Genomic DNA, 17,743 nt, shown 5'->3' with positions numbered 1-17,743 from the left:
AATAATTCAAATTTTAGGCTGACAATTAAAAGAAGCTTTGCAGCTCAAAAAAAATAATGGAAACAAAACCATTATTATCTATTTTCTGAATAATATAGTACGCAATTACTTCCAACGTAGGTACATAGGAAAACACAAATGAGATCGTCACTAAATGAATAGGATGGACCTATCCTTAAACCCAATAAAATTATCAGCAATAGTGCCGTTCCATCTTCACAAATTACAACAAACTAAAAACATAAAAATCATCTCAACACAACAAAAACACAGAAAATGAAATCCTTACTGTCCATGTTCCAGCAATATAGTGTTGAAAAGTCGAAAGTACCAATACTAACTTGCCACAAAATTGCGGTTACTGCACAACATGAATCACGACCTCATTAAACTACACCCCTGAAAATAACAACATAAAAGCACTTAGACTATTTTACATACTAATTCACCTGACACGCTAATCTCAGCATTGCGCACGCAAATTCCCAAACACAACACCACACAAAACACCACACAACCATGCATGGCTTGCACCTTCTTCCCGTCCAGACACGCCCTGGAACCTCCGCCAAGCACACGGAATCACCGCTGCATTGTCCCATCTGTGTGTGTGTGTGTGTGCAGATGTTCCGCTAGTGTTGAGAACCGTAGAGCAGGTTCACGTTTTGACTCATATACCTACAGATGTGGGTGGAAAGGAAAAACACAAAAAATTTAAAAGAAAAAGAAAACACTAAGTGCTAGTTGCTGACGAAGAAGAAGAAGCAGAAGCACGAGAACTTCCATGCGTTATGCTTACTTTAGCATTTGTTTCTGTTTATAGGTCTTTTTGACAGAGGTGAACTGCGTAGGACAAGCTGAGACGAAATCCGCTGCTTCGAATGGCCCCACAGACTGAATCTGCGTTGTGATCAATGGGCTAGAGCCTTTACGGCGGGATGAAATTGTGGGCCATGAGAAAAAGCGTGTGTTGTGAGGGAGGGAGAGAGAGCGAGATGGGTGAGGATGTGCTCGTAATCACAGACGCCGAAATTTGAGAAGGGGGAAAAGCAGAGAGAGAGCGAGAAAGAGGTTCAGAGCGTTGCAGGGAAGGCCAGCATGGGCGGCAGGGGCTTAGGAACGTGAGAAAAGCTGCCACTAAACGCCGCTGAGAACGTCTGAGCACTGCAGATGGCGGCAGAGCGCGGGCCAGCTCTTATACGCGGGAGGAGGCTCGGTCGTCCCACATTCCCCGTTGCCAACTTGCTGCAGCCTTGCTTGGGATCGCCCTCTTCGCGTCTTCCCATCTGTGCTGCTGCGTCCCCTTCGATGTTCCGCAGGTAAAATCCCCTTCACAATCACTCCTTCTAGGACTTTTTTACGGCGCTTCGTTTGGCGTACCGGAGACTTCTTGCAAAGTTCACAGCCTCTTTCTCCTCCTGCCCTTAGCCTACGGTGCACGCTTTTTGGCAGTCAGTAAGTCAGAATACGAGATGTTGTCCATTATGTTTCTATGCCTTTTGGCGCTAATTGTAGTTTCACGGTTTCTCTGGGTCACATTTGGGATGAACGAGTAGTGCCAAACGTGGCAGGGAAATCAAAGGCTGCTGGTTCCTGAGATTGTTGCGTAGCCTACTTATGTCGTAGAGACGCGGAGAGTGAGAGAGAGCGAGAGAGAGAGAGGGAGAGACAGAGAAAGCGAGCCAGCGGTACGCTGAGGAGAGGCAGACAGGAGAGGGAGTTTTGTGATAATAGCAAGAAGACCTGGCGAAAGAACGGACGGTTTCCCGGACTGGGATATTTTGGGGTGCATTGGTTTGGGTTTGTTTTGCATCGTGGAGGGTAAGCGCCGAGTTGTGTGTTGGTGATGCACGTGTGGGCGTCGCTTCGTGTCGTTCTCGTGGGTTTTATCTTGGTTCAGCAGACGAAACGTTCTTCTGTCGACATTCGGATATCTGTCCTTTTCACCATTTTTCCAACATGGGTCGTGTAGTGGGTGTCATTTGATAAACTTAAGTGTGCGAGAGATTGGGTGAGGGGGAGTCGACGAGTTTATGTGTTCTCTAAATCCCGCTAGTGCTTTCACTCCCGTCCTGCCTATCCAGTCTGCGTGATGATGGTATTTCATTCTCTCTGCTCTTTGGTTTCAGTGTGAATGTGGGTTAGCCTCTGTATATGAGCACGCTCGGTATGCTTTATTTCACAACGAGTGTGTTCACAAACGGAGGCTAGCTTGTTCTCATAAACAGAGACTTACAATATTCACCTCTCATTGGGCAACAAACCCTCGGAGATTTATCCTCCTGTTTGTCGCGTTACGGGTCTATCCGTATTAACCTATAATTTACAGAGAAGTATGTGGTTGGTACGCGATTAAAACCTGAGGATTTACTGCCTCAGTGTAGAGTCACAGGCACACTATGTTTATCTGCATTCGTACCAGTTTGCTCCTCTTGGGCAAATCAGCTTTTTGAGAGAGAGAGAGAGAGAGAGAGAGAGAGAGAGCGAGAGCTGTAATCTTTACATGGAGTTTATCTCGATCGGTGCGTAGATTTAGTGTAGAATGGATTATGTGCGTGCTATTATGAGAGCCGGTCTTCAATACTTACCTGAGGTTTCTCCTGTAATTCATCTGTATCTTTCTATGTGGAGTTTTTTCACAAGCAAATGCACCTGTATCTCCCAATTCGGTTCTGTAGAATGTGAGCTCCACCAGTGTAGAGAATACTGGATTAAGTCCTTGGTTATGATCACCTTCAAGGACAGACCCGAGGAAGCGACTTACAATTTGTTTCTCATGTAGTTGTCCTTACGCTCACTTATTCTCATTGTGTTTGTTCTCCACTTTGATAGCTTATCCAGACGATTTCCTTGGTTTGGATTGCATTACCGGTGGTAGCTGTGAAGGGTTGTTAGCACCGAGAAATGTTCAGCTTTTTGTAATGTTATTTCTTGTTCCGAATCCTTTGTTACCATTCATCGCTATTTTTTGGTGAAATGCATGGATAGTACATGATTTCATTATCCGGATGTAATAAAAAGCAATCCGAGGTGCATTTAGTTGTGGTCAGTATTTGATTGAACTTCATTTCTGTTTTCAGGTAACTTCTTCATCAATCGCTGTACGCTACCTTTTTGAGAAGGTTGAAGCCACTGCCTAGGTCAACTGTGAGAGATGGCCAACAACGTCGGAGTTCTTTTGGCTACTGATATGCAAGCACTCCCGGACTCGGTCGAACAATGGGCAATCAAGAATTATGAGGATAAATTGTCTGGCGGGGCTTCTTTACAAGTTGCGAAGAACATTCTAGAATCTAGTAAGCTTTTTTCTAACCATGGCGCTGTTTGTAAAGTTTCAAGGCCACTCTTACCTCGTTGTGCATAATGCAAGAACTGTGATGGTTTTGTAGTGGAGCAATTAGATCATTGGTACGAGGCAAAAAGCTTGGTCAGGGAACGTTAAGCACCACCTCTATGACTAGCCAGCTTGAAGCATTTTACACAACACCGAAATTGACTAGAAACATCACCCATTAGAAGAGAATAATGTGGCTCACAAATGAGTAATTTATTGATTAATTTTTGGTTTGTCTTTGGTCTATCAAGGCTTCAAACTTGAAGCCGGGACATCATCAATGGGTGCAGTGGTATCGTTAGTGCAAACTCCAGGTCTTCATTCCCCAGCCTACTTGGCGGAGGTTGCCCGTGTTCTTGTGTCTGGTGGCGATCTCATCGTTCAAGAGCCTCTTCTTGCAGAAGCTCAAGAACAGAAGGTATCTTACATGTCTAGATGTTCTGAAGGAGGGAACTGAAGAATCATATCAACCAGACATTGTTTCACAGCAAAGCAAGGATTATCATTGAAAGCACTCGTATGAAAATTTGGTGGTATAAAATTCATTCATACCCTTCTTCAAAATTGACATTCAATGTTATGTAACTAAAGATGTAGCTTGCAGTGTTCTAGTGCTCAAACAAAAGCTCAATTGGAGCGGAATTTGCTACTTGCTGGCTTCGTGAATCTTGAAGTTGTCGACTCTGTAGTCGGAGTGGAGATTGCTAAAGCATGTACGACGAGTTCTGTTGCTTTGAATGTGGTCGCGGTAAGAAACCAATCTTCATGCTATCCATTTTACATCAGAATCGAGTCGAATATGTAGTTGTAGTGTTGTTAATATCTTGTGCGTTACATTGTACATTTTGTGACATGTTCTTTTTTCTGAAGTTTATAATTCTGGGTACATATGAGGTTCAAGATGCTTTTGGATTCATATGGTAGTCCTGCTGCAAGATGCAGTTTTTGAGATGCAGTAAACTCTTCTATCGTGCATTATCGTGTGTTTCTTCTTTGATGCTCACTATTTGCAAATTTATTTGGCCTCTAGGTGAAATCTAGTAAGCCTTCCTGGGACACCGGATCCGTGTTTCAGATCAGAAAGAAGGTCTCCAATCAAAACGGTAAACCACTGCTCACTTCATTGTTCTGTATTCTTCTTATCCACTATTTTGTCTAGACGGTAAGCTCTTCATATACTGAATTTTACGACTGCTCGGTTATGGTTCATGTTACAGTGAAGTGTCTGTATCATTGACTTCATTGTATGTGTCTGCGGAAGTTTTGTCTTATATGGGAGCGTTGTCTTATTATCATATTTAAAACTCACTTACTAATAACGCCTTCCAATTCCTAACGGACATTTTTGTAGTCATAGTACGTTTCATAGTGTCTGCGTCCTAGATTCACGTGGCAACATAACTTCGTTCTTTGTTTCTTTTGGGGTCTGTTTAGACTCTGTTAGCAAGTTATATGTCGTGCATGACGAGGTGCTCGCTGAGAAGATATTTGACATCGATTTCGAGGTCTTGTGAATGTGAATGAGGCTGAACAGTTCAGGTTGTCCTACCTGAACAGGCAATTTCAGGACAAGTGGTAATTACCAACCTGTGAAGCTTACTGCTGGAGAGACAGTGGACGATTTTCCGCTAAATAGCAAACCAGCAGTGAAAGTGGACCTCTCTAGTGATTTTAAGAATGACGAGGAGGAACTCATTGACGAGGATGATCTCCTTACAGAGGAGGACTTGAAGGCACCTGTTCTACCCGGTAAGTGTATAAGTCTATATTAATTATACTCGTTGGAACACGGCTCCATGTTGATGCTTCCTCCCTTACACCGTTCACGTCACTCCTGTTCTTTGTGGTCGATCCATAAAGAAAATGAGCCCTGATCCAGTGCATGAACGAATAATTTATTGTGGATGTTACAGCAGCGGAGAGTTGTGCTCCAACCAAGAAAGCATGCAAAAACTGCACATGCGGTCGTGCTGAACTTGAAGAGAAGGAGCAGGAGACTAAACTTACAACCGCTCAAATTAACAACCCGACGTCTTCCTGTGGCAGTGTGAGTAATTAACCTGATTAGCACAAAGTTTATGTATTTTGATGTTTCACAGTATCTTATTTGCTACTGTGACCTTGAGTAATATTCTTAGATGTAGACAGGTCGTGTATCTATGCTATCATGTTGTGCATTATGAGGATTTTTGCTGACTAAATCATCTTACACAAAATGTCAAGCATTGAGTGTAGAAATAGTGAATTCGGCCTAACATCTTACTAATGGTCGCAGTGTGGACTAGGAGATGCATTTCGTTGTGCCGGATGTCCATACAGGGGCATGCCTACTTTCAAGCTTGGAGAAAAGGTGACTTTTCAGTTCTTACAGTGAAGTCTAGAACTGAAGTAGTGATTTACGTGCAGGTTTTTTCAGGGTTTTTGCTGTGGAATCAGTACATTCGAAGTGTTCCTTTGATTTCAAAGTTGGGAAACGTACCAGTGTCTGACTCTTTACTCTGACTCTTGTTCTGAAAAAGTCTGAACAAGTGTTTTACTGTTTTTCCTTGTTCAGATCACTCTTGGAGGGTCACTATTGGTGGCTGATGCATGAAGTACGATCGTTTTAAATCTATGACAAGTGCAATGAAGTGTAGGTCAGGCTCGAGTCTGGGAGGTAGAAAACCACCAATTTTGATTTAGGTGATTCTTGATCTTGGACGGTGCAGCCATTGCTAGCACCCATTCACGGTTAGGTAGTCAGGTAGCGGTGAAGGCTTCACAGAGGAATATGTCATCAATTGAAAGCAGTTCTACCTGTAGTTACATGATGCAATAACATGCTAAGCTCCTTTCATAAGTTTCTATCATGTTCCTCATAGATATCTGCTGCAGAAGCTACTATTAATCGATCATCTTGCATCAATATTTTGTGGGAAAGGTGTTGGTTGCTGCATCTAGATAATTCAATAGATCCAAAGCATGGTCTAAATTTATATTTCACATCATGTTGAGCATGACTCCTGGCTTCATTGCCGTCACCCTACTATTGCCAAATTCACTAGCTGCAGCTTCCTATGTAGTTCATTTCTATGTACAGTTTGTAGCCCAATGTAGAGGACTTCTGGACTTGATTTATCAATTTTGCCGTGTATTGCATGTGGTAATAATGCTATTAGTTGCCTGGTCTAAAACTACTAAGGATATATCTGTTGGCATAGCTGCTTCCTGTTTCTCACATTTCCAATCACTTCGTTTACTTCTCCTTGTTTGTGAGCTGCGGTTTCCTCTCGAGTCTAGCAATTAAGTGTTGGCTGCGACCACTACTGGTACTTCGAAGGCTCAGTTTGATAATTAGACACCACGTTAGAGTCAAACAAGGCTTTCTCTGTGAAAATCTATGGTCGACCAAGTTGGATAGTTTTATAAGCTACAATAGAAATATCACCTTATGCTTTTTTTGCTTAATCCTTGTCGAAGGGATAATTATCTGTTTCCTACAAAAACTTGATAAAATTGTATACTAGTAGAATTAAGGGTATGACAAATAGATCTTCTCTCGATGAACATTAGACATTCAAATTATTGTTCAAATATTTAGTAATAATTATGTTTTGAAAAGAGTATATGAAGCTTAACAACTTATAACTAAAGACCTCAACAAAGTTTCTAATTAATTTTCATTGCATATTCAATTAATCCATTTGGAATAAGCAAGTCTTTATTTGAATGACATTATTATTAGATAAAAAAGAGATTAATTTGCACAAAGATGGTCTTTGTTAAATTAAATACTTATGGCGTAAGTATGGTTCATGCACAAACACAAGATTATACCTTAGTAAGGGTCCTAACCATAAAAATATAACACTTTTATATACTTTGAATTGTTGACAAACTAGAGTTTAGTCCTATAACTTTATTTGAAACAAAATTTGTATTCTGGGTGAATATAATAGAAAAAGTGCCAAAAATCTTCCACAAAACCACATCTCTTTAATTCCTATTCAAATTACAAATAGCTTGGGATTCTACCAAAATAAAATAAAATATAATTAAAAAATCATTTCGAAGTTAATTAAATCTAAAAAAATATCAAGTTTGATTTAGTTAATTTATTTAGTTTGATTTATTGATTATTAGGGAATTGAATGCAATTATCTTGTATTATCTAAGCACGCTAAACTCAAGGCCAAGACAACTTCTAAAGCCAATGCTAATGCTCTATCAAGTAATATTTGGAGTTGATTTGACCAACTTCAAAGACATAAAGATCAATGGCCTTTAATGGTAAGTGCTTGATTTTGGACCATATAGAAACAAAATAATACTAAGATTTATAAATAAGAAACTTGACTAAATGATTACAATATTCTTATTGTAGCATAGGATAATAAATAATGAGAAGAATATTAGAAAAAAATACTAGAAACAATACATAAAAGTCTTCAAAATGATTGTAAATTCCTTCATAAAATTCAATTCAAAAAGTTAAGAATAGAAATTTATTTTTATTTTTTTAAAAAAAAATTGCAAAATACAAGATCTCTCAAGATTGAGCTACACATCTCCCAACATAAGTGTAGCCAATGCAAGTATATGCCTCAACTATGCTATAATATGTAACCTATTTCTTTAATTAGTAAGGAGTACACCTACATATGTTTTAAAAATAAATAAACTGTGCCGCTTGAAATTTTCTATTCTCTATGTTAATTATGGTGGATGACCTCTACATTAACTAGTTCTCGGCGACTTTTCTCATCGTGATTATTAACAATGGCGTCACTTGCGGAGAATGGACGCCGTTGGTGATGGTGACGGCCTCATTTCTCTATATTTTCAGTTTTGTCTGACGAATATGACGAATACGCAGGATCGCTTCAAGAATTTCAATGTTCTGAAAAGAAAGTGGCTAAGATACAAATCAGACTAGGGTGGTAGACTGTTGCGAACTTGCAAACATCGACAAAATCCAATTAAAAAACGAGTCTTGAAGTTTCCCATTCTAATTACTGGAAACATCAATAATGAAAGAGAAGCAGCAAAACTTAAAGAATATTCTTCAATTTGTGGTCTGTTGATAATATATCCAATTTTACGTAAAGAGGGTTGCTTCAAGGAAGATTTTATCTTCACATACAAATTGAAATTACAGATATAAGCTAGTGTAATCTTGTTGGAAAACCATGATTTTTAATACAAGATATCGGACTAGTAACTCCCACAAGTAAAGTCGACTCTGTCCTTGAACTCCACAGTCTGTACTGGTCGGGAATCCTCAAGTTCCAAAATGATCTGGCGACATATGCGAACAACCAGGATAAGAATCAAATCACCGATGTTTATTTTGAATGAAATTCTTTTAGAAAAAGAAAATATTGGTATAAATGATGCTCACCAATTTATTTTCTCCACGTCGAAGAAGAGGACTGGGGACGTACAATGTACACTGTGGGCCCGCACTCTGTAATTGCGAGGAATAGCAACTACAACAATTATAAGATGACAAATGCAAATGACGCTTCTAACAAAAAACTAATTACCATTGTTCTTTTCATGGTGTTTTGAAGACCATGAAACATTAATTTAAAATTAACCAGGTTTAATGACTGAAAATTCCAGTTCCACTATTCAAGTGGACCTATGCAATGACCCTACTGGTTTCAACTATCACTACAAGTATAATCATTTTACGAGGTTTGAGTTAAAACAGAAGTGAAGCTTACAGGCCAAAATCTTCCGAGATTGAATCCATTGACAAAGGCCACTCCCTTGTTCCAGCCATTAAAGCTCATGAATGTATCACTAGGCTGTGTTACATTAAGGGTACCTTCGTAGAAAAAAGGACCGCTTAAAGGATCCGCTGACACACGCCGCATCACAAGAGATTCGTATAATTTATAACAAAGAATCACTGTTGCAGAAATAATAACGCATCGCTAAAAGACTGAGGAAAATGCACCGAGAGTAAAAGGCTCACAGTTCTCCGTATTAAATTCAAACAACGGAATGAATCCCAGTATCGCAAATTAACTGCACTCACAATCCGAGAGGAGTTCGATGGTTGGCTTGATTTTGGTTATCTCCAAATTACTGTTAGCAATGCCAGTTGTTGTGAAGGAAGCGGGCCCAAGCTCTGAAACACTTTCTAATCCAATCGTATGTATAGTCCAACCAAGAATGGGATCATCATCAAGGAATACAGCCTCTGAAATACCCTGAAGCCACCCAACGTGACAAGAATGAAGCATGTTTTCTTTGTGAGCTCAGGCAGACTTTTGATAAAAACAAAATCTAAAAAACTTTGCTGCATTTGATTTAGGGTTGATGATAAAAATGCCTCAGCGTTTTACTACACACGACTTGAAAAAGCTAGGCAACCAAAATATTTTCCTAAGAGGCTTATTTAGACAAGAATGACCTTGTTTTCACCCATATACCGTCCATAGTTAACACGCCCCATATTCTCAACCTGCCAAACCATTCAAAATTATGGATGAAAAAGATCACCGTGAGAGAATACCGATAATCTCATCATCTAAGAAGCCGAATCTTTGGCAATAATAAGATCACAGTAATTTTAACCAGCAAGAAATTTCTTTCACAGGTACGATGCTATAGTGACATTGACGAAAAGTTGCTTTTAGAGTGCACAATTTTATGTGATTGTTGCCAACATCTTCATTAATGTGCCCAACTCAACGATTCGAAACCATTAAAAGAGGGTCGAATCATATTTTCAAGTACCAGGATATCAAGCCGAAAATCAGCTACAGCGGCTGCAGTAGGCAACATTATTGAGTTGCTGGACCAGCGTTCTAGTGTGCCCAGAAACATCCTATTCTTGGAAGCGCTTACAACAAATACCTGTGCTCTGTCATATACCTGTCACCCACAACCCGTCCAGCAAATCGAAGTGTTGACTTACATTGTATATCATTGATAGAAAGAAAAGATGAGGATATGTATATGTAATAATAATGTTGTGATATCATGTAAATAAACTATATTACCTCCACTACAGAAATTTTGCTTCCTGGTCGTACACTGGAAGGAAGACACGCCCGATATAAAATAAACCCCGAGGCCTGTTGAAAGTTCAGCAAGTAGAAATTCATTCATAATCTTTTTTTGGACATCAAATTACTAAGTCGTTGAGACTGTTGGAGAAAGCCGAATGCTCGCAATCTAAAGGTTTGCAAGTGTATACTTGTCTGAGATGTTCCATTGGGACGGGCCATTCCAACTTGACACCGCCAGGAGGATTACCAATGACATCCAAAACATCAAAAAGAGACCCCATTTTTGTCATTGTTACTTCCCCATATGCAGTTCGCTGAGGAAGCGGAGGGGGATCGGGCAGTTCTCGACCTACGTACTTACTTAGCACTTTCCTTATTTCTGCCAATTTCATGTTGCCAAGTGAGACCAAACGACCACACTTTCCTCTACAGCAAAAAATGAAAGTCATTTAAACCGTGATATAAGCATGAAAATTTCATTTAGCTGGAGTGAATTCTTTACATGCTGATATGATCAAAGACAAATAACGGTAAGTAAATAAGGAATACTGTTTGAATTAAACGGTTACATAACATGTATAAATTCAAACACTTCATACAGTTGTACATGTTGGAAAACCCGTAAGAATTGCAAGAGACATTGCCCACCTTGATACTTATTACCAGTTACATCTCCAGCCTCTCCAATTGGGGCATCCTAGAAATATCAAAGATTAACTTAGTCAATTTTCCGGAACAGATAAGTATCATGTAAAGCGTAATAATACTTCTTTGAAGTTACATATTTCCTGTTAACGATTGGAATAGATCAGAAACACAGAGAATGTAACAGAAATGAATTATTTGACAATTTATCAATTATGAACTTCACGTCACGAATGTATGCAAGAATAGTCTTCAAGCATGCGTGCACTTGAAGCTCACCCAACACAAGGCTGTGTCTAGAATGGTAAAAGTATCCTAGCTCACGACCGAGTATATGCATCACAAAGGATAGGCACCACAAGTGGGTGGTTGCACAAGTGCTCACATAATCGTACGAAGTAATATCTGGTTGAAAGTCGGAGGGTCCAGCCCCTGTGTTGGCTCCACTCCAAAACCCAAAATTTGTTCCTCCATGAACCATCTTCATCCGAACCAAAAAAAAATTGGATATTCCATGAAATCGTTAAATGTGACCAGTGTTTATATGAAATTCATGGTCAAAAGTGCTCAACGAAGACACTTTAGATTAACTCATGATTTATGAATTGGATTTATTTGAAAAATACAGTTCAAGATTCCTTCCTTACGTTAAGGGAAACAGAGTGAAGAACTCACATAAAGTACAACAGAAGCATTGAGTCGTAAAATATCATCAAGAGCAACTGCAGTACTTTTTGCATCCGTTTGAGCCAGTCTCTCTCCCCAATGAGTCAGCCAGCCTGTGTAGAACTCCCTGTGAGGAAACAATGAGGTAAGCCACGCTTAGTCCAAGATCGGACACGTCATCTTAAGGTGCCTATAAATTAAGCCTGAAGTTGAAATGAGGTCTTCAGGGATGAGTGCAGCCACACCTAAAACAGCAGTCACCTATGCTCAACATGTCTTGTATATTAGAAATGTCAATTGAGTGTTTTGCAAATATATTTGAGATGTTGAATTACTGAAGAAATAGAGTTCTAAAATGCAGTTCATTAAATTCTCAGCAAAATGCTCAAGAAAGCCACGGGCAGTACTTACGCAGAAAATGGTGGTGACATTCCTGGGGAGTTGAAACGCTTCTGCAGAGCAAAAGCCGCAGCTGGATCCCAGCCTGTTGGGAAGTCTATTGCTGGTGGTGCGATGACAACATATATGAAAAGAAATGGATATCAGATGCGTGCTTCTGGAACCAAGCAGGTAAATGATCAAGAATTTGCAAGCAAGACATGTGGGCGACTGGGCTTCACACTTATGATGACACTAGGAAGGTAGAATTAACGAAGTTAACTTCTGAGATAACAAGGACCAATGAAATGTTCAAAAAAATCAGGAAGTTTCTAGGGCTTTAATGCAATTGAGCATGAATAAGAATAAAGGGACTCGAGAGGATGGAAGCTGGTCAGAGACATTTAAAAAAGCGTGTTATTAACCTGCAAACACACCGTCGTCTGATAGGGAGCCATAGCTTAGGTTCTCCTCGACCGCACCGTCAGTCGTGTATCTGTGCAGAAAAAAGTGATGGGGGTGTCTAAATGTTCTTGACTTGAAAACATCTTTCATGAAAAGAAAATGGACAATAATAACTTAAAGGAAAAATGTAAAAATTCTCACATGATTATATCATTTCCCAGATGTGACCTAACTTGCTTTTGGAGGAACTGTAGGTACAATTTGTCGATCCCAAAAGATCCATATTCGTTTTCAATCTGCAATAGAGAAGCATGGTAGGTATACATGACCATATAAGAATGCCCATTTGGAAGGCCATTCATCAACAGTTCATCATTCTAGCAAGTATCACAAAAGAATGATGTATTTATCAATAAAAACGGCAAGGTGAAAGGTTGGATAAATTCACCTGAACCATGATAACCGAACCGCCTGCTGAGAATAACTCGGGGGCTATCTTAGGAAGCAGTTCCTTCCACCAATTGTCAACCTGCTCACCCAGCAACGTGCTCCTCAGATTTCAATCGCGAAATCCTCATTTTTTGCTTTACAAAAAGGAAGCCAATACGCATTGACAACACATTTGAGCGGCGAGTTTTTAGGCCTGTATTTACTTGAATTACGGTTCATATCTCAGTGTATTCTTCATCAGTGATTCTGTACTACACAAAGATTAAATGGAAGCTATGCAAAGCGGAACTAGGTTACACACCTGAGAAAGATAAGATGCATCAGATGACCGCAATCTCACCGAAGGTTTCAATTCAAGGAGCCAGGCGGGAAGACCACCGAGGTCCCACTCTGCAAACCAATCGCAATTTATGTCAGCAAGGAGTTAGGGCACATCACAAGGAGCCATCAACACACAGAAAATAAAAAAACTGAAGCCCTACATCAAACAACGTTGAAAAGGTTTCCTAACCTGCACAGATGTAAGGCCCAATGCGGAGAATCACCAGAAAATCTAGTTCTTGAGCCAGCTTCAAGAACGACAATAGATCTGCAGAGCCATTGAAGTTGAGAAGGCCAGGGCGTGGTTCATGAAGGTTCCAAGGGACATAGGTTTGAATTGCATTCAAGCCAAGTGCTTTCGCTCTGAGTAGTCTGTCTTCCCAGAGCTGTCAGGTAAAATGCACAAACCGTGAGCATTAATAAAAACAATATGGTAGAACAGAAGCTTGTCGTTACGACGGACTTACCAGTGGATGTACACGGAAGTAGTGCAGGTCACCCCCAATGATTCGAAACGGGACCCCATCTTTTAAGAAAAGATTATTTTCAATGACAAAACTGTGCTTTGAGGAAGATTGAGCCTGCATAATGAACAAATAGCCCTAATCAGATTATTCCGCTGTAATGCATTCTAGTCATAACAGCTATTGATGCACTCAAGGAAGAAATACGACACATCAATATAAATTCAAATTGCAACACAAGCATCAACAATCGCAATTACAGATTACGAAAAGAGAAAAAGCTTACCCCGACGGAAATCCACAAACAGAGCAGAAGCACTGCTCCCATAATCACTTTGAAATTCATTGCGCCCGCAGCCTTTGCTGCAGCAGATCACGAATTGCAGCAGTAAAGAACCTCCCTGCTTCGGAATCAGGAGTCTCCAAGGTTGAAATTCTAACGGAATCCAAATCTATGCAGTTGTCTTAAGCTACCTAGTAGATATAGACTTCTCAAGGGCAGTCCATTCATCCTGTTTTGAACGCAATACCCGCAATAAGAGATGGCGAAAATAAATCGCTGAAACCATACATTACCCATGTTTGAACGGTGATTCTAGTGGCATACAGATGCATAAGGAGTTAACCGTGCATTTTCATCGTACTATTCACACACAATGTCAAGCAACCACTCCTGTGTGTTGCTAAAAAAAGCAGACGCCGCGAAAGCAGTCCCACGTCATCGCCACACAACTTCTGACTTCTCCACAATGCTACACGAAACGTAATTTAGAAATGTGCGGGTGAGGCAAGTAAAGTTAGTAAAACTTCGACTTTAAGACAGAATTAGAGGCACCAGGTGGAAGAAAATTTGAATGACATCAGAGATACTGATTTGAAGCGTTCGAAGTATGATTAGGAGTTTTGATACAAGCTTGTCTATTTCCGTTGCCTCGAGTTTCTATTTTAAAAAATTAGCTTCAAAAAAAAATGTGAGATTCATATTTTAATTCATTCTAATTTGTCTTGTGAAGTTGATTGGAAGTTAATTGGAAGTTAATTAGATAGACTAGCAACCTGAAAAGAATTCTTAATAAATATTTTATAAGAGTTGAAAATTCTAAATACTGTTAGACATTATGTGTTATTCTTAGAAGTGTTCGATTCGTAATTGTTTGTACCTTCTTAGAATCCATTCAGAAACTATTATTTGAGATGATATGTCAGAAAAATTATATTTTTTTTGTGTAAAATACATATTTTCTATCTTGACATATAAATTGGTGTCTCTAAACATTTGTATTACAAGGCATATATGATATTTATGCTCCTCCATATTCTTGGAATATTGTCCAAATAAGAGAGAATAAAATTATCTAAAAATTTACAAAATATATCATTCATTCAATGTTGGAAAGAAATTGGAACATTTGCAAGTGTAAAAGACATGCCATTACATTCAAAATAGCCATATCTAGTTGAAAATACAATCTTATAATTATTATCTTCTTTAATATATATCAAATTATAGATTCTTTATAGATCTACCTTAGCATGGATCCTAACTTTTTTTGGTTAATCAAAAAGTGATGATACTATAAGCAAAGAATAATAATTTTTGATGGTCAATGTTTTTGGATCCACAATAATTTACACACATTTTTAAGGATCCATCTTTTTTCTTCATAAAGAAAATAAACACACTTGCAAGAAATTTTGAATGTTAAAAAAATAATATAAAAAATATAAATTTTTCATTAATATAATCTTTGAATATAGTAAGGTTTTTTTTACAAGTTGTAAATTGGTATAAATTTTGGTTAAGTTCTTTTCAGAAGATCAATTATATAATTATAAGATTGGTATTTTGGCAATACATTAATATACTTTTTTTCAAAGACATCTAGATTCTTCTCACAATGCTTCAAGATTCCACTATAATCTCTATTTCAATGATGACTTGATATTGCATAATTGATAAATGGATTATTTTTTTTTAATCACTCATGTAAAGACTTAAGCTCTAACAAATAAAGGTTAATATATTTTTTTGATATTTAGACTAAATCTTATATTGATGTTTCTAATTTTAAATTAATATAAAAATAATATAATTCAAACAAAAATAGTCAAGTATAATTGGACTTAAATATTATCAAATGTTATTAAAGATTATGTTTAATATTTGATCTTCTAGCGCCAATTTTAATGGCTTGATTTTTCAATAATTTCTTTAGATTCAAGTGGTTTTTTTTTTTTTTTTTTTTTTTTTTTTAATAATAATCCCTTTTATAATTAGTCAATTCTTCTTTAAGATTATTAATTTGTAGTATAATGTAAAGTCTTTATCTATAAAATATGTTAAGTTTTTGATATTTAAAAGCAATTTTATTTAAATTCTAAATATTAAAAGTTTTTACAAGCATTGAAAGTTTAAACAAGTTAAAAAATTACCTAGCAATATGAAATTTATATTTGATGGTTAGAGTCTAAAGTTGAAACAGGACTAATCTATCTTGAGAGTCTAAGACTATTCTAATCCATAGCAACATAAATCCTCATCACAAAATACGACAAAATGGACCAAAACAAAATTGAACAAAACTAAACAGAATTGCTCACAAAAGATAAAATTGATCAAACAGAAATAGAACAAAACAGAATTGAACAGGAAGATGCAGAACCAAACTTTACTAAAAGAGAAGGTCTAAAGCCATACTTGATCAAATATCTTAGAAGGCCTTGGCAAGTCCTGTTTATATCTGTTCTATTATCCTAGACTTTCTAGAATGTTCATAGATGATGGATTCTACTTAGACAACTGCCCTTAACTCCTTTTAGAAGGTTCTATGGTGGATCCTACCTAGATAACTGCCCTAAACCTTTTCAAGAAGGTTTCATAATGGATTCTACCTAGATAACTGCCATAAGCCTTTTCTGAAAGATTTCCTAGTAGGTGCCACTTGAATAATCGCCCTAGGCTCTTTTTAAAATGTTCTACGATGGATCCTATATGGTCTACTAATCTAGCCCCAATTCTAGAGACTTCCATAATTTATCAAACATGGTTCCAATTATTTATTTCTATATATCAACAATACAAATATCTTATTTATACTCTATTATAAAAGTTATCTAATTGTAAGATATTTACCATAAATAGACATCTTTGTTTTCTAATATTTTTGTGTTTAATCTTGTATTTAATGTCTTAAATTCACTTGATTTGATGTAATAGTCTTGTACTTTATGATTTTTTTAATAATATAAATAGTAGCTTTTATATCAATATCTATATTTTTTCTCTAATATTAATCACTTAAAATAGATTGTATCAATTTGTATCACTTATAATCTTAATGAACAAATTTCTAAGGATCTAAGAGTTGTTATTACTTTATTTTCATTTCTTTAATCAAATAATTGTTACTTATGTCTTGTCATGTTATCACTTATTGCTAACAAAAAAATTACTCTAAAAAAATATTAATCACATGCAGTCACATGAAAAATATTCATTAAGTAAGAAAATAATGCATAGCCTTATAATAAATCAACTTTACATTCAAGCTTCTATTAAATCTTAATAAGACTAAACTTGCATCACAAATGAAATCACAAGGAGAAATCTAAACATAAGACTTCATCTCTTATATTATAACAATTAAACTTATATATAAGACTTATAAAGAATATAAGAAAAGAGAAGCAACTAAGAATTTGTTCCACCAAACAAGCCTCCAAATATTCTTTTTTATACCTTTTTCAAGTTGGATATTAATAATCCAATTTTACTTAGTTTAAATCAACCTTCAAAACTTTACTATCACCAAACCAACATATTTTAGGCTAGGAGAGAATACATAATTATTATATTATAGAATGACATGGCAATCTTTCTAAAAATTGATTATATATTTAATTGCTTGAGTGATAAATTACTTTAATAAATTTACTTTTTGGCATTGTCAACAATAAATCTTTGGTACTATCTCCTAAACCATATTAAAATTGATTAATAAAAGTTTTATTATTCTAATCTAAATTACAAGTAAGTTATTAGAATTATATAATATAAGTAGCAATTAGATATGATA

At 37.2% G+C, this 17,743-nt stretch overlaps 2 protein-coding genes and 1 long non-coding RNA gene across 14 annotated transcripts; 1 reads left to right on the top strand and 2 right to left on the bottom strand.

The window, feature by feature from the left end:
- Positions 1 to 272: 272 nt before the first annotated feature.
- Positions 273 to 672, bottom strand: LOC112290617 (uncharacterized). The gene is made up of 2 exons (XR_002972217.3): positions 535 to 672; positions 273 to 361 (listed from the first exon to the last, which is right to left on the bottom strand). It is a non-coding gene; the product is annotated as an uncharacterized LOC112290617 (long non-coding RNA).
- Positions 673 to 1,236: 564 nt separating this feature from the next.
- Positions 1,237 to 6,178, top strand: LOC112290616 (anamorsin homolog 1). 9 transcript variants are annotated; one of them, XM_073538029.2, is made up of 9 exons: positions 1,237 to 1,319; positions 3,081 to 3,296; positions 3,586 to 3,752; positions 3,939 to 4,082; positions 4,365 to 4,437; positions 4,892 to 5,083; positions 5,251 to 5,381; positions 5,610 to 5,684; positions 5,889 to 6,178. In XM_073538029.2, exons 2-9 carry the CDS (start codon positions 3,155 to 3,157, stop codon positions 5,925 to 5,927), a joined length of 963 nt encoding a protein of 320 aa, XP_073394130.1. In that variant the 5' UTR covers positions 1,237 to 1,319; positions 3,081 to 3,154; the 3' UTR covers positions 5,928 to 6,178. The 9 variants fall into 9 exon arrangements, with proteins under 9 accessions (XP_073394130.1, XP_024392846.1, XP_090111361.1 ...); XM_024537078.3 differs by having other exon boundaries at positions 5,248 to 5,381; XM_090255235.1 differs by having other exon boundaries at positions 1,237 to 1,455.
- Positions 6,179 to 8,266: 2,088 nt separating this feature from the next.
- Positions 8,267 to 14,253, bottom strand: LOC112290127 (beta-galactosidase 17). Of its 4 annotated transcripts, none has more exons than XM_024536115.3 (19): positions 13,954 to 14,253; positions 13,671 to 13,784; positions 13,394 to 13,589; positions 13,184 to 13,272; positions 12,881 to 12,961; positions 12,634 to 12,728; positions 12,453 to 12,523; positions 12,061 to 12,151; positions 11,659 to 11,776; positions 11,369 to 11,464; positions 10,987 to 11,035; positions 10,527 to 10,717; positions 10,330 to 10,404; positions 10,064 to 10,201; positions 9,738 to 9,788; positions 9,360 to 9,534; positions 9,043 to 9,179; positions 8,715 to 8,780; positions 8,267 to 8,611 (listed from the first exon to the last, which is right to left on the bottom strand). In XM_024536115.3, exons 1-19 carry the CDS (start codon positions 14,011 to 14,013, stop codon positions 8,528 to 8,530), a joined length of 1,977 nt encoding a protein of 658 aa, XP_024391883.1. In that variant the 5' UTR covers positions 14,014 to 14,253; the 3' UTR covers positions 8,267 to 8,527. The 4 variants fall into 4 exon arrangements, 2 of the variants coding, with proteins under 2 accessions (XP_024391883.1, XP_024391884.1); XR_016505992.1 differs by having other exon boundaries at positions 8,383 to 8,611; positions 9,360 to 9,524; XM_024536116.3 differs by having other exon boundaries at positions 8,383 to 8,611; positions 9,043 to 9,146.
- Between the last annotated feature and the right edge of the window lie 3,490 nt (positions 14,254 to 17,743).

The sequence above is a fragment of the Physcomitrium patens genome, chromosome 13 (genome assembly GCF_059467195.1).
Source record: "Physcomitrium patens ecotype Gransden chromosome 13, ASM5946719v1, whole genome shotgun sequence".
Classification (NCBI taxonomy): Eukaryota; Viridiplantae; Streptophyta; class Bryopsida; order Funariales; family Funariaceae; genus Physcomitrium; species Physcomitrium patens.
The sequence above is the reverse complement of the archived record's forward strand: the minus strand, read 5'-3'. Positions and strand labels throughout refer to the sequence as shown.